This window comes from Daphnia pulicaria, chromosome 10, assembly GCF_021234035.1.
Source record: "Daphnia pulicaria isolate SC F1-1A chromosome 10, SC_F0-13Bv2, whole genome shotgun sequence".
NCBI classification, from domain to species: domain Eukaryota; kingdom Metazoa; phylum Arthropoda; class Branchiopoda; order Diplostraca; family Daphniidae; genus Daphnia; species Daphnia pulicaria.
In genome coordinates this window covers 6,267,513-6,289,156 of record NC_060922.1, presented here as the reverse complement: position 1 = coordinate 6,289,156, position 21,644 = coordinate 6,267,513, and the positions used below count along the sequence as shown (strand labels likewise).

The window sequence follows — 21,644 nt, the reverse complement described above, 5'->3', positions numbered from 1 at the left end:
GTTGCAATTCTTTCAAGCAAAGTGCAACTAGTAAACTGGTAAAAGTGAAAAAAAATTTCGAATTAGATTGTTTACCCACAGACAAAGTTGTGAGGTAACAAAACAGGCCTGATCTGCAGCTGTTCTACAAATGACTAATTTAATGATTTCAGACTGAGTAAATGAAAACGGCAAGAGAAAACAGTTCCAGTCAACAGCCTAGCTCTGGAGTAATCGTACTCCGTACTTTACGATTTACAATCAACGCCACCAAACAGTCAAAGACAAAGAATAGAGATTAATTTGTCCTACCTTTAAGCCTGGGAAATACAGCCAGGCATCCACAAGTGCCCCAACTGCCCCATTCCTGGAAAAGTAGAATCCACCAGGCAGGCTAGGAAAAAGGGAGTCCTCGTGAATACACCCACATTCACATGGATGTACACGAGGATATTTAAAGATAGGGGAAGAGAAGACACGTAACTCGATCGACATTGGATTCTCCAATCAGGATGCTGTTTGTCTCGGTTTATCTAAATGAAAAATAAAAAATGTATTAGGAAAAATATTTACAGAAACAACAAATGAGGAAAAGTTGAAAATGAGATAGTGGGTAAACTCTTATTTTAATAAATGTGAGAATCAAAGGTTTCCATGTAATGCACTGCATTTATTCAAGTAATGCATCATTAAAATATCTAGCAGGTCACAGGGATAAAAGTAAGATAAATCATTAGTTGTGCTTACGATGACACTAAAATTGTTGTGATGTCAGATCAATGCTAGCAGAAGCAAAACTTGCAAGTCTTGTTGTTACAAAGTTTGGCTCAGGCCTCAAATCTCCACAATGAAAATGATAACGAAAACAAACTGTCTGCATCGACAGAGGGCTTACATGATAAGTGCTAGTCAGGCACTAACATTTCACAAAGGAACAGATTTTAAATCTTCTTTACGATCCCATATTCCTATAATCATCCCATTTGTATTCTTGGTTTAATTTACCTGTTAAACAGCAAGGAGTGAGTAATCAAGCGGAACTATAGAGACGTGACATAACATCAGAGTTGAAGGACGACCACATTTAAGTAATAATAATTTGTTGTGCTGTTTTCCGTGCAGACACGGTACGTTTCCAAAAAAGTGATCACTCAGTTTTCTTCAGAAGAATTATAGTTTTGTCTCTTCTTCGAAACTTTCGAGTTTCAAACACTAAAGCAGCAGACGACACTAAAATTCTAATTAGCCATTTTGTCTTCTTTGTTTAAGATATCGATAATCGATATAATTGAAAACCGCCCCCCCCCCGGAAAAAACAATTTTAAACCTATAAAATAATCAAACGGTAAAAGCGGTTAAAAATTTTATTTATAAAATAATAATTCTTATTGAGGCATCTCTAGTTTGTTTTTCTAACTTGATTTCATTAGTATAGCATAGCAAGCCCCCTCTGCCCCCACATATTGGGTTTTGAGAATGACAATGTTGCCGAGTCTTAATACCGCCATTTTATATATGCAAATCACCATCACCACCCGATTTATTTCGCAACAACTGTCGCAAATGAATCCTCACTTGCGGACATTCGCGACAATAATCGCAAAAAGGAACCGTCGTAGGAGAAAGTTGTCACAAACCAAATCCGTAGCTTAAGCTTATACTAAGAAATCTTTACAAATCTTTTTTAAAAGCGATTGAAAAAAAATTCCGTGTATAAAGAGCATCTCAGTCAACACAAAAAATCTAGGTACATCTTGAAATATCTTGTTTATGCAACCAAAACGGACTCGCCAGCTTTGGCATCAACGGCAGCGGGAGCGACGAATGAACCGTAAGGGTAGCCGGCATAACCGTATGCTGGGTAACCGAAGTAGGGGGTGGCAACGGCGTGGTGAGAGACCCCGACCGGGGTCAGGACGCGCTGGACGACGGGGGTAACGGCGGCGTAGGCGTGGCCCTCAACAGTGGAATAAGCGAAGTTTCCGCCAAGACGGTCGGACTTGATGATGGCGCTATCATGAGCCGGAGCACGGACGAAGGTGGTGGCTGGGATGACGAAAGCGTTGGTGGCAGCCAAGCAAACCAAGAGAGCGGCGATCTTGGATATTGTTTAAAAAATTTGTATTTTAAATATTAGCGTGAAATCAATTAAATCATTTGATCGACTTACGACTTGCATGTTGAAGTGGAAAGAGGAGTCGTAGAAGCTAAGATGAGAAGAGTGTGTACTGTTTCTGGTTTTTGTGTTCCATTTTATATAGCTCAGAGTTACTACGTGCATATGGAACGACCACACCCTTACTTATGTGTCGTCCTCCAATTCCTGGACTTACAAGGGCACCAATGTCCTTAAACCTTCCTTTCTTTTTACCATACAGGGATGATTACCTATTCTTTCTGAGAAAGACAGGCATTTAACAAAATTTCAATTTAGATCAATCGTATCTCGTTATTTTAAATAAGCAGAAAAATATAAATAAAATATTACGCACTCTCATAATATTTTAAGTCCGGTAATAATTAAATAGTTAAAATTTCATTCGAAATTTCTCTAACTGTCGCATCACTAACTAATAATCACATTTGTTGTGCTTCGTGTTGCCAGTTTGTTTCCCTTTAAATGCGAATTAAAGAATGTCACACGTGTTGCGGGGCTGAGCTATAGCCTTGAAAGATCTTCCAGATCAGAACCTTGTCGTGAATTTGGTGTGACCGTGCGTATTGAAGAAAACGCCCAAACTCGCCCAACCCATCAGTGCATCACTGAACGGATCGTCCTTCGTCTCTTGAAAAGAATCACGCAAAACGTGTTCAATTAAAGCACAGATTTTGCAATTAGTAATGGAAACGAAATTTTCTAAACCAAAAGAAACGAAATTTTAAGAATTCTCTAACCCACGGGTTGAAAATTGGGTGTGTGCGACAATTGAGAAATTAAATTTGTTAAGGATAGCTTTTAGGATTGTTTTTTAATTCTCTTTTAACTCTCTTAACAATCGAATTTTAGATACACAAAAATGTCCTTACTCAATAATGTTTTGGGGTCCTTAACCTTTTGTATAGACTTTCAAATGAGATATTCCTATCCACGTATCTCCATCTGCAATTTAAGTAAGAGCCAGCCAAAATAATTCGTATAGGAGCCAGCATTTTGGAGAGTTTGATTGATGGACAGTGCCTATGAAATTTGGTATATGTTGGTGTCTGGGGCACGCCCAAAAGTTAAAAAACCGGATAGCCACTTCGCTGTCTATCTCTTCTCTTTCAAATTTTAAAAAAAGAAAAGAGGAACTGGAAATAGCAATAAAAGAAAACTAAGGGATGGCTGTGCAGTGTAGCCGCCAGGTAGTGACCTTGCCACACGGGAAGACTCTTCGAGAGACGAATCGGCAACTTTCAGATCAAGGGCGACGCCTTGGACGAACGAATACCATTAATTGGGTGGGAGACCAGTTTTCCTCCTTTCCCACCTGAATCAAAGAAATTGGGATTGTGGGGGAGTTATAGCCAGGTAGGAAAGATGGAAGCGAAAAGAAATAAGAATAAAGAGAAGACGAAGAATGTCCGGCAACATCTCTGCTAGCATTTGCGTCTCCAAGGTTAGTCCAACGCCCAACAACTACTGCCGTATAAAAATGGATCGTAGCTCCTAGTTTAATCGTCAGTTACCGACAAGTTCTCAATTCAGTCTCAAGTCGAAAATGAACCCTTTGGTAAGAGACAACTTCTTCATCTTTAAAACTTAATAACTGATGAACGCTCATTAAAAAATGTTGATTTAATTTCACAAACTGATTTCCTTTTGACAGATTTTGGTCACTCTTTTGGTTGCCGCCGCATCGGCCGCACCGATCAACCCGGCCGTCCCGTGTGCCCATGGAGTCGCTGCCGTGGCCTACGCCGCTGCCCCAGTCCCTTACCCGGCTGCCCTGACCTACGCCGTCCCTGAGCCCGTCCAGGTTGCCGTTCAACCCCAAATCACTTACGATTTCCCCGTTCCAGTATCTGCTCCTGCTCCAGCTCCTGCCCCAGTAGCTGTTGCCGTACCTGCACCAGTTAAGGTTGAATACGACTTCCCTGCACCAATTGCTGCTCCAGCACCAGCCCCAGTTGTTGTTGCTGCTGCTCCGGTAGCTGTTGCCGCTCCAGTCAAAATTGAATATGACTTCCCCGCTCCCATTTCGGCCCCAGCACCAGCCCCAGTCGTCCCGGTTGCTGCTCCCGTTGCCCTGCCGGCACCAGTCAAGATCGAGTACGACTTCCCTGCACCCATCTCTGCTCCAGCTCCGGCACCAGTTGTTGTTGCTGCCCCAGCACCAATCACCTATGCCGTACCTGCACCAGTTAAGGTTGAATACGACTTCCCCGCTCCTATCTCCGCCCCGGCCCCAGTCCCAGTTGTCGCTGTTGCTGCTCCCGTCAAAGTTGAATACGACTTTCCCGCACCCATCTCTGCTCCTGCTCCCGCTCCCGTACCAGTAGCTGTTGCTGCTCCAGCCCCAGTTGCCTACGCTGCCCCGGCCCCAGTTGCCTACGTTGCCCCGGCTCCAGTTGCCTATGCCGCACCTGCCCCAGTCCATGTTGTCCCCCAGGCCTTTGAGACCAGGGTCCACTACGCCGAGACTCCCGTCGTCGTCGGACACACTTCCACCATCATGAAGCCCAACTTGGGAGCCGGTGCTCACGTCACCAACTTTGACTTCATGGGATTGGCCCAGACCAAAACCGTCGGACAGGAATCCTTCGTCCAAAAGTCCAAAGTTTTGGCTCCCGCCCGCAGCGTCTCCGAAATCACGCCCCAGGTGACCGTCCAACACCCGACCAAAGTCAACGTTGAAAAGTTCGCCGTTGAGGTGCCCGTCGCCGCTCCTTACGCCCAGCCTTTCCCAGTTCCAGTTGGTCCCCAATACGAAATCCACCAGTATCACGCAGCAGCTGCCGTTCCCGCTGTCCATTTCCACAGTGGCATCCCATGCACTGACAAGAAACACTATTAAATCAAATCGACTAGCTCTTATTCTACATAATCTTCAAATTCAAACTCAAGATTGATCTTTGATTCGATGTTTTCGATTGTGTTATGTTAATACCGGAATACATAAAACCTTTTTTGATTGTAATTTTGTCTTTTCAATGGTTTCACCTCTCAAATCCTATACGCAATTGATTTCTCAGTTGGGCAATCAAATATTCTTATTGATTGGGTGAGCTTTGATGTGATTTGGTTATCATCTATACTGTTAACTTTGTGCCCGCAGACAACAACTGCCAATGATTTGCATTTCATTGTTTTGTTTCCTACTCGTTTTTTGCACGCAAAGAACCAGTTTTACAGTAATTCTGCTGCTACCCAAGTAAACCGCACCGGTTGGCCTTGGTAGCAACTAACCAGTTGGCTGATTCATATAACAAAGTGCGCTAGAAAATAGTATTAAACAAACAGCCATGTCATGCGTTAGTCTGCCATGTTACATTAGTTAGCCTTCGTAGCTTCGTAGGTTTGGAACGTATAGGAACGATTGTCTGGCGTTAAACTCGCATAGAATAATGAATGTATATCTGAATATACTGGGTAATCGGTAACAGCCGTGTTGTTTTAGTTTGTTGAATAAATAGGAGCAGATTGTATAATTAGGTCAGTTTATCGAACCTTATGTCGTCGACTGTGTTAGTCTCCCAACACCAGAACAAACACAGAAAAGCACGGGCATTCCTAATTCTGCTATATCAATATTTGCGCCGTATTAATTCGACTGTCACACAGAGTATACCATCATGTACATAAATACGAAGAGTAAGTAATGAAAATCAACAAGTATACCAGCCTAATCAACAACATACGAAAAAATGGAGAGAAAGACATTGAGAATGGTACCGTAAGTCATTTTTGTTCCGAGACCATACCAACTCTGTTTTTTTTTTGTTTTTTTTTTACTTGACGTTTTCTCCCTTATTCTGAAAAATTTTGACACCCATTTTAACACACGTTTAATGGTTGCATTTAGTTCAGCAAAATTGTTTTACTTTTGGGTCTGCTAGTCGTCACTTACACTGCTCCGGTCGAATTAGACGAGAGCGACAGCCAGAAACTTAGATTTGAAAGTGGTAAAAAGTTAGAGCAAAGTTAAATCACTCAACAATATATACGCGGTTATCACAGCATACAGCGTCAAGCGGGAGGAGGAAGGAAGTCAAAAACACATCGAACGGAAATACGAAGGTGTCGTGCCGATAAAATTTTACTCTTACAGCGGTAATAGCGGTGCGGTTGGTAATATATTTCCGCCTTGGAAAAGGGGAGACCCTGAGCCTCATCCTAATCCGATTCCGGCTCACAAACGAATGAAGACTGATAATCACAACATTTTATCACGCACAAATCTACATGGCACCGACGGTCTAAAAGTCGTCGTTATAATGCAAATTTAAACAGAGAAACCCGCGCACATTTTCCCACACCTCCCCCAATGCCCGAGCACAAACTAAAATACGAGATGAATCCAATAGATGGCGATCGCTCAGTCACCGAGAAAAGAGACGACGGTAGTTACTCTTTCAGGTAACAAATAAGATTTTTACTCTTTCAGGTAACAAATAAGATTTTTATAAATCATTTCAAACTTTTGTTAGTTATAAATAATACCAGCATTTCCGAGAGTGGCAGCCAAAGACAAGTTGGACCGAAACCAAAGGATATTGGCAATGTTAACCGCGGATCTTACTCGGACTCCTTTCCCGATAACACCGCCGTCAACTGCGTTGCCGACGATAACGGATTCCAAGTACCCAGTGACCATTTGCCCGATTCCACCCCGACAGATGGAGGCGTCGAGAAAATGCTCGCCGATTTAAAGAAATAATGGTAAAACGCTTTACATTTCCTTCGGAACCGAAAACTGGAAAAATATTTTTTCTGGTTTAACCCATCTGATTAAACGCCCAGTCTATTCAATCATATTTAAACGAATAAAATTATTTAAAATATCGTATGATCGTATTTTCTCTATAACACCATGTAATTATGGGATTCCGGGTATCGAATTGACTCCGGATTGATGTCTGAAAATGCGTCATATCGTACAAGTCTAATACTGTAATACAGTAACGATCGATGAAAACTTGAAATTAAAAAATTTGCGGGACCCTAATCAAATCAAGTATCACTGAACAACTTTGGTTTAATTACGATACTATAATCCCAACAAAAATAAAATTAATTAAAAACAAGCCTAAAAAGATAAAAATTAAAAACATCGGGAAAATTGATTTGCACACTCGAGCAACACCACCACAGTCTATATAAGCTTGGCTATAGTCGTGCAATTCCAAATGTTGTCGTTGTTCGAACCTTTTCAACTTCAAAACAAACTCACTGTCCGAAAAATGTCGCCTTACTTCACTTTCTTCAGAAAATTAACCATTCGCTCGAAAGACTTCAGCATTTACTGCAAACCAGATGCGCATCACGGAGCCATCCTCAAAATCACCCAAACGACTGCTGGAGCACCTGGTGGTAAAATGGTAGTTAACAAAATCTACGCCAATCTCGATGTCGCCACTGAACTTTGCGAACGACTAAACGCGCTGGAACACCTTTACCGAGAATCCCACCCTCTTCCGCGCAATGGCCAGCTTCACTTTGAGGAAATTGTTGAACAAGACTCGACTTACAAATTGGATTTCAGCGTCAAAGAATACCGGCAAAACTTGGAGATGACGCAGAGCAAAAAGATTCTGACTCGAGGGCCGTGCGACAGCATTAATATTCCGGATGTCGGGGAATTCCGCCGCGAACTACTCCAGCTGGTGGAAGAGTTGTCGAACAATTACTTGACACTCAAGATCGAAACGGCCGATAATACCGGATTCTCCAAAGTGATTCGAGGTAATCGAGTGGCCGTCATTTATTGCCCGGTTCGCCCGTGGCCCTGGACTCGTTCGTATCCGACAGAAGTGCTTCTCTTTGACCCAATTTTGGTGGAGCTGATCCTATTCGATCGTGCCGTCAAAAAGATACGCGAGCATTGCGATCGCACCTATCCGGACTTGATGGTGGAAGCTTACGTCGACATGAACTACGATCACAACGAATGGAACATCTTTTACGAAAACCTGAAAATCCGCTGGATCCGTCGCGGTCGACAGTTCCGCATCAACGAACACCTCGGAACTCTTTCCCTGAAGCACGAGGATCACTGGTACACCGCCTGATACCAAACAAAAATCTCCTAAACTAAAATTTCTGTCCTGATTGATCAAGATTTGATTCTGATAATAAACATTTCATTAAAAAAAGGATAACTCGTTTTTATTTCTGTAGCATACGACTACCTTTTGTTTGTCGTACTTACAAAAAACCAGGAAGTGTCGGTGCAGGACTGCAGTCCTATTAGTCATAAAATTTTCTAGTTGCACTTCTTTCAAACGAAGTGAAACTAATAAATTAGTAAAAGTGAAATTTTTTTGAATTTTATTGTTTACCCACAGACAAAGTTGTGAGGTAAACACACAGGCCTGATCTGCAGTTGTTCTACAAATAACTTATTTAATGATCCCTTTATACTGAGAAAAACAAAAACAGAGAGAGAAAACAGTTCCAGTCAACCGCCTGGAGTAATCGTACTCCGTAGGCTACTTTACGACTTACAATCACACACGAAAAATAGAGATTCATTTGTCTTACCTTTTATCCTAGGAAACACGGTCAAGTGATCCATCCGAAAAGTTGAATCCATCAGGTGGAATAGGAAAAAGGGGGTTCTCTTGAATACACCCACAATTACATGGGTGTGCATGGGACCAATTGGATTTCAAGAAAGGGGAAGAAGGGGTTTTGGTCACGTAACTGCGTCGACATTAGTAGTTTCTCTAATCGGGATGCTGATTACCTCGGTTTATCTAAATGAAAAATAAAAAATTTATTACGAAAAATATTAACAGAAACAACAAATAAGGAAAAGTTGTAAACAAAACATTGGCTAAACCAATATTTTTAATAAATGTGAGAATCGAAGATTTAGTTATAACACTGCATTTGTTCAAGTAATGCACCATTAAATATGTAGCACATCACAGGAATAAAAATAACAATTAATCATTATCCTTGCAATGACACTGAAATTGTTGCGATGTCAGATAAATGCCAGCACAAGTAAAACTTGGTATGCCCAAAACTTGCATATTTTGTTGTTCTAAGATTGACTCAGGCCTTAAATCTGCACAATGAAAATGTTAGTGAAAATAAACTGTCCTGCATCGACAGGAGGGCTTACATGATAAGTGCTTGTCAGGCAGACAGGCACTAATATTTCACAAATTTAGAACAGGTTTTTACTTTTCTTTAAGATCACATATTCCTATAGTCATCCCATTTGCATTCTTGGTTTAATTTACCTGTTAAACAGCAAGGGGGTGTGTATTAAGTGAGTTGACACGTTGTTGACCACATTTTAGTAATTTCATTTGTTGTGCTTTTTTCAGTGCAGCCACTTACGTTTCCAAAAAGTGATTGCTCAGTTGGGACGAGTTTGCTTCAGAAGAATCATTAGTTTCTAATTTCTTTTCGTCTCTTTTTCGAAACCAATCTCTGTCGAAAGTAAGAAAACCGAAAGGGCGAAAGCAGACGCTACTAATATTAATTAGCCATGCTTTCTTTAAGATATCGATAATCGATATTATTAAAATCGCTCCTCTCCCTCCGGCCTCCCTACCCCAAATCTAAACTACTCCAACGGTTTTCTCACCAGCGCTCATCCCGCTCAACATCCGCGTTCGGAATTGAATTCTGATATTCTGATAATAAAAAAAGATATAAAAAAAAATTATTTTAATTTTATGGAATGATATTATTATGTTCTCTATTTTGTATTTCTAACAAAGAGAAAGAATATTTTCCAAACAGAGTAAATGCTACTGCTAAAAAGAGAGAGAGTGTAAAGGTAAGAGAAATAAATTTCGAATAAAATAATGACTGTTAAAGAATATCTCAGACAACACCAAAAGTCTGGGTAAACCTCGGAAAATCTTGTTTATGCAAACAAAACGGGGCTGCCAGCTTTAGCATAAACGGCAGCGGGAGCGACGAATGAACCGTAAGGGTAGCCGGCATAACCGTATGCTGGGTAACCGAAGTAGGGGGTGGCAACGGCGTGGTGAGAGACTCCGACCGGGGTCAGGACGCGCTGGACGACGGGGGTGACGGCGGCGTAGGCGTGGCCCTCAACAGTGGAGTAAGCGAAGTTTCCGCCAAGACGGTCGGACTTGATGATGGCGCTGACATGGAGCCGATGGGCCGGAGCACGGACACGGACGAAGGTGGTGGCTGGGACGTAAAAAGCGTTGGCAGCGGCCAAGCAAACCAAGAGGACGGTGATCTTAAGTGGGGGTATATATTAGCCTAAATTTCATTGAGTAATTTAGTCAACTTACGACTTGCATGTTGATTAAAAGTGGAAATAAGAGTTGTAGAAGCTAAGATGAAGAAACTGGGACTACTGCAAATGGTTCTCAAGTTGCATTCATGATATAGTTCACAGTTACGCGCAGGCGGAACAACCACACCCTATCCTAGGTGCCCATACTGTCCAACTTTCAATTATGTTATAATATGGGTAAAGCGGAATAGAACAAACAGGAATATGTCGTTGAACTCGCATGTGTTTGAACACATGCGCAGTTTTAACTGGTTTTAACTTGTATTGGAATCCGGGTAGCTAAACACTATCGAATCTTACGAACACTTGCGAACGAGTCAACAGCCCATGTTGCTCAATCGACTACCGTTCCCCAGTTGAAAAAAAAATGCCACTGCGTGTCGGCCTTCGAGATTTTATTGTTGTGAGGGTCGTTCGTATTTAAAAAATTACTATTAACTGATGATTCTATAGACTTGAAAAAGATTCTTTTACTACATACCTCCGATTGTCCAAAATGAAATCAATCCAAATCATCTATTGATTTTTCGCAGTTTTAACTGGTTTTAACTTGTATTGGAATCCGGGTAGCTAAACACTATCGAATCTTACGAACACTTGCGAACGAGTCAACAGCCCATGTTGCTCAATCGACTACCGTTCCCCAGTTGAAAATAAGTATGCACTAGTACGACATACGTAACTTCATTTGTATATCAAGCCCACATATACGTATGGGGTTTTGAGAATGACAATGTTGCCGAGTCTTAATACCTCAATTTTATATATGCAAATCACCATCAACACCCGATTTATTTCGCAACAACTGTCGCAAATGAATCCTCACTTGCGGACATTCGCGACAATAATCGCAAAAAGGAACCGTCGTAGTAGGAGAAAGTTGTCACAAACCAAATCCGTAGCTTAAGCTTATACTAAGAAATCTTTACAAATCTTTTTAAAAAGCGATTGAAAAAAATTCCGTGTATAAAGAACATCTCAGTCAACACAAAAAGTCTGGGTACATCTTGGAATATCTTGTTTATGCAACCAAAACGGGCTGGCCAGCTTTGGCATCAACAGCAGCGGGAGCGACGAATGAACTGTAAGGGTAGCCGGAAAAACCGTATGCTGGGTAACCGAAGTATGGGGTGGCAACGGCGTGGTGAGAGACTCCGACGGGGGTGAGGACGCGCTGGACGACGGGGGTGACGGCGGCGTAGGCGTGGCCCTCAACAGTGGAATAAGCGAAGTTTCCGCCAAGACGGTCGGACTTGATGATGGCGCTGTCATGAGCCGGAGCACGGACGAAGGTGGTGGCTGGGATGACGAAAGCGTTGGCGGCAGCCAAGCAAACCAAGAGGACGGCGATCTTGGAAATTGTTAAAAAAATTAGTATTTTAAATATTAGCGTGAAATCAATTAAATCATTTGATCGACTTACGACTTGCATGTTGAAGTGGAAAGAGGAGTCGTAGAAGCTAAGATGAGAAGAGTGTGTACTGTTTCTGGTTTTTGTGTTCCATTTTATATAGCTCAGAGTTACTGCGTGCATATGGAACAACCACACCTTTACTTAGGTGTCGTCCTCCAATTCCTGGACTTACAAGGGCACCAATGTCCTTAAACCTTCCTTTCTTTTTACATCATACAGGGATTACCTATTCTTTCTGAGCAAGACAGGCATTTAACAAACTTTAAATTTAGATCAATCGTATCTCGTTATTTTAAATCAGCAGAAAAATATCAATAAAATATTACGCACTCTCGTAATATTTTAAGTCCGGTAATAATTGAATAGTTAAAATTTCATTCGAAATTTCTCTAACTGTCGCATCACTAACTAATAATCACATTTGTTGTGCTTCGTGTTGCCAGTTGTTTCCCCTGTAAATGCGAATAACAGAATGTCACACGTGTTGCGGGGCTGAGCTATAGCCTTGAAAGATCTTCCAGATCAGAACCTTGTCGTGAATTTTTTGTGACCGTGCGTATAGAAGAAAACGCCCAAACTCGCCCAACCCATCAGTGCATCACTGAACGGATCGTCCTTCGTCTCTTGAAAAGAATCACGCAAAACGTGTTCAATTAAAGCACAGATTTTGCAATTAGTAATGGAAACGAAATTTTCTAAACCAAAAGAAACGAAATTTTAAGAATTCTCTAACCCACGGGTTGAAAATTGGGTGTGTGCGACAATTGAGAAATTAAATTTGTTAAGGATAGCTTTTAGGATTGTTTTTTAATTCTCTTTTAACTCTCTTAACAATCGAATTTTAGATACACAAAAATGTCCTTACTCAATAATGTTTTGGGGTCCTTAACCTTTTGTATAGACTTTCAAATGAGATATTCCTATCCACGTATCTCCATCTGCAATTTAAGTAAGAGCCAGCCAAAATAATTCGTATAGGAGCCAGCATTTTGGAGAGTTTGATTGATGGACAGTGCCTATGAAATTTGGTATATGTTGGTGTCTGGGGCACGCCCAAAAGTTAAAAAACCGGATAGCCACTTCGCTGTCTATCTCTTCTCTTTCAAATTTTAAAAAAAGAAAAGAGGAACTGGAAATAGCAATAAAAGAAAACTAAGGGATGGCTGTGCAGTGTAGCCGCCAGGTAGTGACCTTGCCACACGGGAAGACTCTTCGAGAGACGAATCGGCAACTTTCAGATCAAGGGCGACGCCTTGGACGAACGAATACCATTAATTGGGTGGGAGACCAGTTTTTTTTGGGATTGTGGGGGAGTCAAAGCCAGGTAGGAAAGATGGAAACCAAAAGAAATAAGAAAGAGAAGACGAAGAATGTCCGGCAACATCTCTGCTAGCATTTGCGTCTCCAAGGTTAGTTCAACGCCCAACAACTACTACCGTATAAAAATGGATCGTAGCTCCTAGTTCAATCGTCAGTTACCGACAAGTTCTCAATTCAGTCTCAAGTCGAAAATGAACCCTTTGGTAAGAGACAACTTCTTCATCTTTAAAACTTAATAACTAATGAACGCTCATTAAAAAATGTTGATTTAATTTCACAAACTGATTTCCTTTTGACAGATTTTGGTCACTCTTTTGGTTGCCGCCGCATCGGCCGCACCGATCAACCCGGCCGTCCCGTGTGCCCATGGAGTCGCTGCCGTGGCCTATGCCGCCGCTGCCCCAGTCCCTTACCCAGCTGCCCTGACCTACGCCATCCCTGAGCCCGTCCAGGTTGCCGTTCAACCCCAAATCACTTACGATTTCCCCGTTCCAGTATCTGCTCCTGCTCCAGCTCCTGCACCAGTTAAGGTTGAATACGACTTCCCTGCACCAATTGCTGCCCCAGCACCAGCCCCAGTTGTTGTTGCTGCTGCTCCAGTAGCTGTTGCCGCTCCAGTCAAAATTGAATACGACTTTCCCGCTCCCATTTCGGCCCCAGTACCAGCCCCAGTCGTCCCGGTTGCTGCTCCCGTTGCCCTGCCGGCACCAGTCAAGATCGAGTACGACTTCCCTGCACCCATCTCTGCTCCAGCTCCGGCACCAGTTGTTGTTGCTGCCCCAGCACCAATCACCTATGCCGCACCTGCACCAGTTAAGGTTGAATACGACTTCCCCGCTCCTATCTCCGCCCCGGCCCCAGCCCCAGTTGTCGCTGTTGCTGCTCCCGTTGCTTATGCCGCACCAGCCCCAGTCGTCCAGGTTGCCGCTCCCGTCAAAGTTGAATACGACTTTCCCGCACCCATCTCTGCTCCTGCTCCCGCTCCCGTACCAGTAGCTGTTGCCGCTCCAGCTCCAGTTGCCTACGCTGCCCCGGCCCCAGTTGCCTACGCTGCCCCGGCTCCAGTTGCCTATGTCGCACCTGCCCCAGTCCATGTTGTCCCCCAGGCATTCGAGACCAGGGTCCACTACGCCGAGACTCCCGTCGTCGTCGGACACACTTCCACCATCATGAAGCCCAACTTGGGCGCCGGTGCTCACGTCACCAACTTTGACTTCATGGGATTGGCCCAGACCAAAACCGTCGGACAGGAATCCTTCGTCCAAAAGTCCAAAGTTTTGGCTCCCGCCCGCAGCGTCTCCGAAATCACGCCCCAGGTGACCGTCCAACACCCGACCAAAGTCAACGTTGAAAAGTTCGCCGTTGAGGTGCCCGTCGCCGCTCCTTACGCCCAGCCCGTCCCAGTTCCAATTGCTCCCGAATACGAAATCCACCAGTATCACGCAGCAGCTGCCGTTCCAGCTGTTCATTTCCACAATAGCATCCCGTGCGCTGACAAGAAACACTACTAAATCAAATCGACTAACTTGAATACTTTAAATATCTTTGACAATGGCTCTGAAGCGTTGATAAAAGATTAAACGAATTGTTAATACCGGAAATATACGAAACCTGATTGTAAACATTTTTGTGACTGGCTTTTTCCTTTTTCATTACAAATGGTAAAAAGGTGGGTTATGATGTCTGTTTTACAAATTAGAGTATGAAAATCTAATCTGAAAATTTTATTAGTTTGTTGACTCATGAAATCAATCAATAATACGTCACGTTACTAAATTTTGGGTAATAACGGCAATCAGCGAATTCCACTTTTTGGCCTTGGCAACAACCCCAAAAGTGCTTATCAATTCAGAAAGCACGTGGAAATGTTGTGCGTCTGTATACTATTACAAACCGTAATGTTGAATTTTTGTTGTCTCACGTAGAGAACTAGTGAAAGGCAGTCGTGCGTGTGTGCTCGACCTTCACAGCTCTGTCGACTGCCTCTTTCGTTTAAAGTAAAAAATCTATTCAATATTATGTAATGAGAACTTCTATTGATGACCCAATTCGGCAATTTCAGAGCAATAAAAGATGTACTCTGTAAAACCTGTAAGTAGTTCTAAGTGTTTATAAGTTGCTTCACCAACGAGAACCACCAAGTGATTCACATGGATGATGTTGGACAAGAAAACTCTGGGATGCCTGAAATGATGACCATCATTTTCACGAGTTTTCTTCTGATTCAGCCAATCCTCATCTTGGCCTCTGACAAGAAAAAAGCTATGCCTGTGACTGCCTCTGCCAGCTTTCTACACTACAAAATAATTCACACTAAGGTTTACTTTTATTTAAGACACACATACCTGCCAAAATAGAAGAATGTTTTTGTGAAGTGCACAAACTATTTCCTTGCATACTGTTTTATCTATAATTTCTAGTATTTTCTCACTCTTTCAAAATTGACATTTCATAAAGTGTCTTTCGCTAAATTGGTAGTCTGCAATCTGGGATGGCCGGGTTTTGCATATGCCAGATTGCGAAAATGAGTCAAAAATGGACTCAGAAGTTTTTTTCTAATACAGTTTTTTATTGAATTTGTCTAAAAAACAAACAAATATTCAATAAAAACGACTGGGTAAAATAATAAAATAAACTAAAAGTAAATAAAACTAAATAAATCGAATAAACCGGTTATTCGGTTAATACAGTCAAACTAAATATTGGCAAAACTAGATTTGCAATTGCAACGCTAGTGCTCATCGCTCATTTCAAAAAATCCGCCGGACGCCTAGCCGGATGACCGGATGCTGGGTGCCAAAATTCGAACTGAATTGTACAGCAACTTACGAAACTGGCCATTAGAATGCGCTGGTACGGGAGAGAACCTTTTCGAACAGTCGTCGTTGTTTGTAGGTAGTATCTTGAATACTAGCAGGCACCTGTGGATAAGTTGGTCCTGAATAGTGGAGAGATTAAGCAAACTAATTAGAGGTAACAAAGGGATTAAACAGAAAAAAAAGTGAGTAATACTCCCCCTTTTTTCTTTGTATTATTTCCTAAGCTTTCCCAAAAGCAGCAATAGAAAAAGAGTCTTTTTTCTGTTTATTCAGATTTGACAGCTGCAAATTTTTTGTGAAGCTTTTACAAGCGGGACCCTAACCAACAAAATTTTGAACATGCAAAACAGTTTGATTATTCAACATGCCAGGAAATTCGGGTCGGTGGCTGAAATGGCTCGTCTGCGGAGATCCTTGCAGGGTCGAGTGGCTGTTGTCACGGCATCCACCGACGGGTATGTTACACTTTTCGTGACTTGAATATTTTAGCCACTATTTCTCAGCTATAAATATGATGTCTGATTTTTTAAATTATTATTATTTATTGGAAGCATTGGATTTAGCATTGCCCAGCGTTTGGCTGTGGATGGGGCTCATGTTGTTGTCAGTAGCCGGAAGCAGAAAAATGTCGATACTGCTGTTGAAAAGCTGAAAACGGAGGGCCTTTCCGTTTCGGGCGTGGTGTGTCACGTCGGCAAGAAAGAAGATCGTGAAAGGCTGATTGGAAATACTGTGGCAGAATTCGGCGGATTCGATATTCTAATATCCAACGCTGCTGTCAATCCAGATCCTGGACGCCTTATGAACGTATACAACCGATCCTTACACTTTTAATGATTCCTAAAATAGCTTCGAATTATTTTCCAGTGTACTGAAGCCGTTTGGGACAAGATTTTCAACGTCAACGTGAAATCCTCATTCTTCCTAGCCAAAGAAGCGATTCCGCACATGGAGAAGAGAGGAAAAGCTTCCGTCGTATTCGTTTCATCTCTTATGGGATATATTCCCAATTACGCAGTTAGCTAAATTTCAGTTGCATTCGAAAGAAAAATTTAATCTGAATTGTCCTTTTTCGTATTGTTAGAAGGATGTTCTGGGAGCGTATCCCTTGAGCAAAACGGCTCTTCTAGGATTGACCAAGTTGATGGCCCTGGAATTGGGCCCTAGAGGAGTGCGCGTTAATTGCATATGTCCTGGTCTGATTGAAACAAGATTCGGTGAAGCGGTAAGTTCTCGTGTAACATATGCATCAATTAATTGGTTCTCAAAATTAATTAAATTTAGATTACCAAAGATGAGAGGGCGATCAAATTCATGAAGCACAACTGTCCGTTGCAAAGGTATTTATGGGATAAGCTAAACAAGGTTGAATTGGATAGTTATTCTTCTCATTTTTGTACAATATGCAGAAATGGGCAACCCGAAGAGATGGCGGGTTTAGCCTCGTTTCTGGCGTCAGATGATTCATCGTACATTACAGGGGAGAACATTGTCGCTGCCGGAGGACTCCAATCAGCGCTTTAAATCACTCTCTGCCCTAAATAATAAAAACCCTGTTCCCGATTACGGTTAAAGATTCTAGGTGTACTTGAAATGCTAATAAGTGTAACAGAGTAAAAGCGACGACGAAACAGGAACATGATGCCCAACCAGTCCAAGGCCAAATCAGTTTTATTGCCTGTGTATAGAACCTGAACTTGAAGAATAATAAGTGGGTAACCGAAAACAAGGAAGCGCGGAGACGTGTGTAACCTCTATTACTGACGCCAGTTTCATCCACATTCTTTCGAGCTCTCCTTTCACGTTTGTCTTCTTGCTCCGCTCATGGGGCAGTAATGTATTTACAAAGAAATATACAATGGTCTTGTAGTACGTGACGTCCTTCTTTGAACCTATAAGTCGGTAATCATAACATACCGCAATAAAATATGCGGAATCATCCTTTTTGGCTTTGTGCGCCGACGTCATCAAAGAATGCTGAAATCTTTTTACGATTCTGAACAGATCATTTTAATTTCATGTCTCGAACTTGTTGTCGGACTATAACTGAATCATCGCGTCTCATTGTTAATCATCCCTACAGTTGTCAACCAAATTCAAACTTGAAATGATTTTGGATTTAGTGAATAAATGTGGATGGCAACAAAATTAAGTTTGCTAATATTAACTCGGGTAGCACTCCGACGATCCGGTGTAGATTGCCACACAAAGGGAAGTGGGATACCTTGAAGGAAACCGGTATTGATGATTTTCAAAACTCTGCTGGTAGGAGCCACTTTGATATACGGAAGGGCGTGCGATCCGCTAATAGGGAAGCTCCAGTCTCCCGTAACAGAGACTCCGAGTCGCCTGCAGGTGATAGCCACGCCCGTACAGAAGCGCGTTTCGTTATGTTGAAGGTTAAAGTTGGCGAAGACTAAACTGTAAGACACGCCCGATTGCTCGTCCCAGTATAAAAGACTCGGCGGGATGAGAGAAGTTCGAACACACTCTTCCGTCTCACTTTTCAGTACCTCTCTCCACTCTCAATCAACATGCAAGTCGTAAGTTCAATTCGTCAGCTCATGTTCTTATTTGCTCTACTAGATTCTTAAATTATTTGTTTAAAATTTTAATTTTAAGATCGCCGTCCTCTTGGTTTGCTTGGCCGCCGCCAACGCTTTCGTCATCCCAGCCACCACCTTCGTCCGTGCTCCGGCTCATGACAGCGCCATCATCAAGTCCGACCGTCTTGGTGGAAACTTCGCTTATTCCACTGTTGAGGGCCACGCCTACGCCGCCGTTACCCCCGTCGTCCAGCGCGTCCTCACCCCCGTCGGAGTCTCTCACCACGCCGTTGCTACCCCATACTTCGGTTACCCAGCATACGGTTATGCCGGCTACCCTTACGGTTCATTCGTCGCTCCCGCTGCCGTTGACGCCAAAGCTGGCCATCCCGTTTTGGTTGCATAAACAAGATATTCCAAGATGTACCGATACTTATTCAGATGATTCGAAATTTTTTATACAATTCACTGATTCGTGAGAAAACGCCAAGTTCATTTTATTCCAACTTCATTGTGTCAGCACAAATTTCTTGCGTCACATAAAGAGTAGGCTACTCCGCTTATGAAAGGTGAATAGGAAGAAAAATAATTCCTAAATGAATAATGCGCGTGACTAAGGGATCATTCGCTTTATAATGAAGTCCGGTTCCATTGAAGTTCATTGGGATCTATATGCGTACACATTTAACCGATGATCACTTCCTTTTTTTTTAAGAGTCTCCTTTCGTGAGTTGTTATCACAAAGCAATAAGATGGGTCGCAAAGAAACATTTATTATTCCACATAGATGTCCTTGATTTTTATAGTAATCCCCTGTTTTATGATTTTATAGCGGAACAGTCTTCGTCAGTCTTCAGCCAAATTACTGGTTGCAGAAATTATTTCGTGATAACTAGATCCTCCCTATCGGGTATTTTATCTGCGTTGTAAAATCAGCATACAGCTCTATCGCTGTTGTTCGGGAAATGTTATTATTGCTGTAGGGGATATTCACATGTAATTCTTGTTTTTTTTTCAGAATTATAAATGCAATATTTCAGATGTTGCGTGATAAGAACATCTGGGAAAATAATGTTCAGCTCAATAAACTGCTCCTGTTATTATAATATTTGGGCTGATGCACGCGTTAAAGTGACTGTACTAGAAAAGATTCATATTTGTCCTTTGTGTGTTATTGAGGTAAATTGAGCGTGATAACTGAATGGGATATTTAAAATCTAGAGATAGCCACCAATAACTTAAAACTGCTTTACAAATGGTAGAAAATAATGGACTGCTATTTTGGTTGAACGAAGAATTATGAGAGAGATTTCATTTTGATTCGATTTTGTAAAAAGGCGTGTATGTAAATCTTATTCAACAAAGTAAGTATCGGTACATCTTGGAATATCTTGTTTATGCAACCAAAACGGGATGGCCAGCTTTGGCATCAACGGCAGTGGGAGCGACGAATGAACCGTAAGGGTAGCCGGAATAACCGTATGCTGGGTAACCGAAGTAGGGGGTGGCAACGGCGTGGTGAGAGACTCCGACAGGGGTCAGGACGCGCTGGACGACGGGGGTAACGGCGGCATAGGCGTGGCCCTCAACAGTGGACCAGGCGAAGTTTCCGCCAAGACGGTCGGACTTGATGATGGCGCTGTCATGGGCCGGAGCGCGGACGAAGGTGGTGGCTGGGACGTAGAAAGCGTTGGCGGCAGCCAAGCAAACCAAGAGGACGGCGATCTGCAATTTCATTTAATAGTTAATAAAAAAGTAATGTTGGGAAGTTGCAAATTAAAATTTGAAAGCCAATGTTGTAAGAAGTTGTATATGAAATGATTTCAATCGACTTACGACTTGCATGTTGAATTGAGAGTGAAGAGAAGTGCTGAAAGGCAAGATGGGAGAATGTGTTCTGTTTCCCTTTCCCCTTGTTCCGCTTTATATAGCGATAGCGCAGAGCGCTTCATGCAGATGGAAACCACACCCTTGGTCGAATAATCTCTTCCCGAATCCTGAATTTCCAAGGCCGTTTCCCATGGCTGTCATTTTAACAGCGCGCGTCTCTGGTTTTCTCAAGTCTTTTCCCTTTCTTTAACCACTTTTCAGCAAGTAATCAGGCTACATTTTCGCATCATTCGATCTGGTTTTGGCAACTCTAACCGTCTCAATAAAAGATTTAAAAAACAACGTTAAACGCAAATATGTTTTCCACTCATCTACAATTTTAGTCCAAATGTGGAGAAAAGCTAACAAAATCAGCTCACGTGTGTACCGTCTCCTATCGATTATGGAACATGAATTCATTCCTTTAATCAAAATTGTTTGTTATTCCGTGAATGTAGAATTCTAATGCCAAGCATTTTCGGTTTGGTATTTCTAGTTTTATTTTTTTGCATACAAAATTGCCATACACATTTAAGAACGTTGAATTGGACACAAGCAAGAATTTTAAAAATCCATATTTGTTTTTGTTTTTTCATTCTCGTCATTTGTCAGGCTCTAATTCATTTTTAATGAGAATAATTTCATTTGTGTCCATTTAAAAAACCATCAGCTTCCGACGTACATGTATTGACTATAATTTCGCATCGTATAATTCCTAAGGCCAACAATTCTCTCTAGTTATCTCAATAAATGTGATTGCATGAACCACAATGAACTGCTTAAACAACAAAACAACAAGACCTCTTTTATTTTTTACATCTCGCGGAATCATAATTTCTACTGCCGTCTATTTTTTCATCTTGTTTCCTAGCAGCAAGCTCAATCAAGCCAGTCTATTAAGTCGCAAAATTTTTTCTCCTCATCAGTCCAGCAATAAACCAGCAGCAACGTTCAAAGTAGAAGACAAGTTCATGCAAAATGTCAGATACCAGCAGTTCCGTGATGCCGAAACTTCTCAATTGAAACCAGAATGAAAATTCTTTTAATCTACTTTAAAAAAAATTACATTTCGAAGAAGCGTGAGTAATCCATCAGTTCTCAATCGTCGTTTTTTTGTGATAGTCTTATATAGCCTTGCTGACGATAGAACATCTGCACAAACCAAAGAAAAGTAAAAAAAAATAATCTAGAATTGAATCCGTTTTTTATATCTTGTAACAAGAAATTCAGTTTGACCAAAAATGGCATTTAAATAAAGAAAAAA

General features: G+C 41.9%; 5 protein-coding genes and 1 long non-coding RNA gene across 14 annotated transcripts; 3 read left to right on the top strand and 3 right to left on the bottom strand.

Moving 5' to 3' along the window:
• Positions 1-114: 114 nt before the first annotated feature.
• Positions 115-1,227, bottom strand: LOC124314977. Its single transcript, XR_006911450.1, has 3 exons — positions 985-1,227; positions 727-819; positions 115-512 (listed from the first exon to the last, which is right to left on the bottom strand). It is a non-coding gene; the product is annotated as an uncharacterized LOC124314977 (long non-coding RNA).
• A 446-nt stretch (positions 1,228-1,673) lies between these two features.
• On the bottom strand, positions 1,674-10,533 carry LOC124314868. 3 transcript variants are annotated; one of them, XM_046780282.1, is made up of 2 exons: positions 10,408-10,431; positions 1,674-2,077 (listed from the first exon to the last, which is right to left on the bottom strand). In XM_046780282.1, the coding sequence occupies exons 1-2, from the start codon at positions 10,414-10,416 to the stop codon at positions 1,748-1,750; spliced, it is 339 nt and encodes a 112-aa protein (XP_046636238.1). In that variant the 5' UTR covers positions 10,417-10,431; the 3' UTR covers positions 1,674-1,747. The 3 variants fall into 3 exon arrangements, with proteins under 3 accessions (XP_046636238.1, XP_046636236.1, XP_046636237.1); XM_046780280.1 differs by lacking the exon at positions 10,408-10,431 and adding an exon at positions 2,150-2,258; XM_046780281.1 differs by lacking the exon at positions 1,674-2,077 and adding an exon at positions 9,828-10,352 and having other exon boundaries at positions 10,408-10,533.
• On the top strand, positions 3,587-14,768 carry LOC124314741 (skin secretory protein xP2-like). 2 transcript variants are annotated; one of them, XM_046780085.1, is made up of 3 exons: positions 3,587-3,692; positions 3,789-4,040; positions 13,677-14,768. In XM_046780085.1, the coding sequence occupies exons 1-3, from the start codon at positions 3,681-3,683 to the stop codon at positions 14,655-14,657; spliced, it is 1,245 nt and encodes a 414-aa protein (XP_046636041.1). In that variant the 5' UTR covers positions 3,587-3,680; the 3' UTR covers positions 14,658-14,768. The 2 variants fall into 2 exon arrangements, with proteins under 2 accessions (XP_046636041.1, XP_046636042.1); XM_046780086.1 differs by having other exon boundaries at positions 3,789-4,976; positions 14,658-14,768.
• LOC124314867 lies at positions 11,361-20,444 on the bottom strand. Of its 3 annotated transcripts, none has more exons than XM_046780279.1 (2): positions 20,348-20,421; positions 11,361-11,763 (listed from the first exon to the last, which is right to left on the bottom strand). In XM_046780279.1, the coding sequence occupies exons 1-2, from the start codon at positions 20,354-20,356 to the stop codon at positions 11,434-11,436; spliced, it is 339 nt and encodes a 112-aa protein (XP_046636235.1). In that variant the 5' UTR covers positions 20,357-20,421; the 3' UTR covers positions 11,361-11,433. The 3 variants fall into 3 exon arrangements, with proteins under 3 accessions (XP_046636235.1, XP_046636232.1, XP_046636234.1); XM_046780276.1 differs by lacking the exon at positions 20,348-20,421 and adding an exon at positions 11,836-11,981; XM_046780278.1 differs by lacking the exon at positions 11,361-11,763 and adding an exon at positions 19,832-20,236 and having other exon boundaries at positions 20,348-20,444.
• LOC124314787 (dehydrogenase/reductase SDR family member 4-like) lies at positions 16,005-17,832 on the top strand. 4 transcript variants are annotated; one of them, XM_046780150.1, is made up of 7 exons: positions 16,005-16,147; positions 16,239-16,420; positions 16,517-16,772; positions 16,833-16,982; positions 17,050-17,190; positions 17,250-17,305; positions 17,375-17,832. In XM_046780150.1, exons 2-7 carry the CDS (start codon positions 16,305-16,307, stop codon positions 17,487-17,489), a joined length of 834 nt encoding a protein of 277 aa, XP_046636106.1. In that variant the 5' UTR covers positions 16,005-16,147; positions 16,239-16,304; the 3' UTR covers positions 17,490-17,832. The 4 variants fall into 4 exon arrangements, with proteins under 4 accessions (XP_046636106.1, XP_046636108.1, XP_046636107.1 ...); XM_046780152.1 differs by having other exon boundaries at positions 16,005-16,151; XM_046780151.1 differs by having other exon boundaries at positions 16,009-16,119.
• On the top strand, positions 18,400-18,995 carry LOC124314890. Its single transcript, XM_046780309.1, has 2 exons — positions 18,400-18,508; positions 18,588-18,995. The coding sequence occupies exons 1-2, from the start codon at positions 18,500-18,502 to the stop codon at positions 18,915-18,917; spliced, it is 339 nt and encodes a 112-aa protein (XP_046636265.1). The 5' UTR covers positions 18,400-18,499; the 3' UTR covers positions 18,918-18,995.
• Positions 20,445-21,644: the final 1,200 nt, after the last annotated feature.

What these genes read in the sequence shown, in the direction of transcription:
- LOC124314787 (XM_046780150.1), top strand. Translation starts at nt 16,305, where the DNA reads ATGCAAAACAGTTTGATTATTCAACATGCCAGGAAATTCGGGTCGGTG. An exon ending in ATCCTGGACGCCTTATGAAC is followed by an intron (nt 16,773 to 16,832) that starts GTATACAACCGA and finishes ATTATTTTCCAG; the next exon opens with TGTACTGAAGCCGTTTGGGA. An exon ending in CACAACTGTCCGTTGCAAAG is followed by an intron (nt 17,306 to 17,374) that starts GTATTTATGGGA and finishes TACAATATGCAG; the next exon opens with AAATGGGCAACCCGAAGAGA.
- LOC124314741 (XM_046780085.1), top strand. An exon ending in CCGTACCTGCACCAGTTAAG is followed by an intron (nt 4,041 to 13,676) that starts GTTGAATACGAC and finishes GCACCAGTTAAG; the next exon opens with GTTGAATACGACTTCCCTGC.
- LOC124314867 (XM_046780276.1), bottom strand. Translation starts at nt 11,946, where the DNA reads ATGCACGCAGTAACTCTGAGCTATATAAAATGGAACACAAAAACCAGA. An exon ending in TCCACTTCAACATGCAAGTC is followed by an intron (nt 11,764 to 11,835) that starts GTAAGTCGATCA and finishes ACAATTTCCAAG; the next exon opens with ATCGCCGTCCTCTTGGTTTG.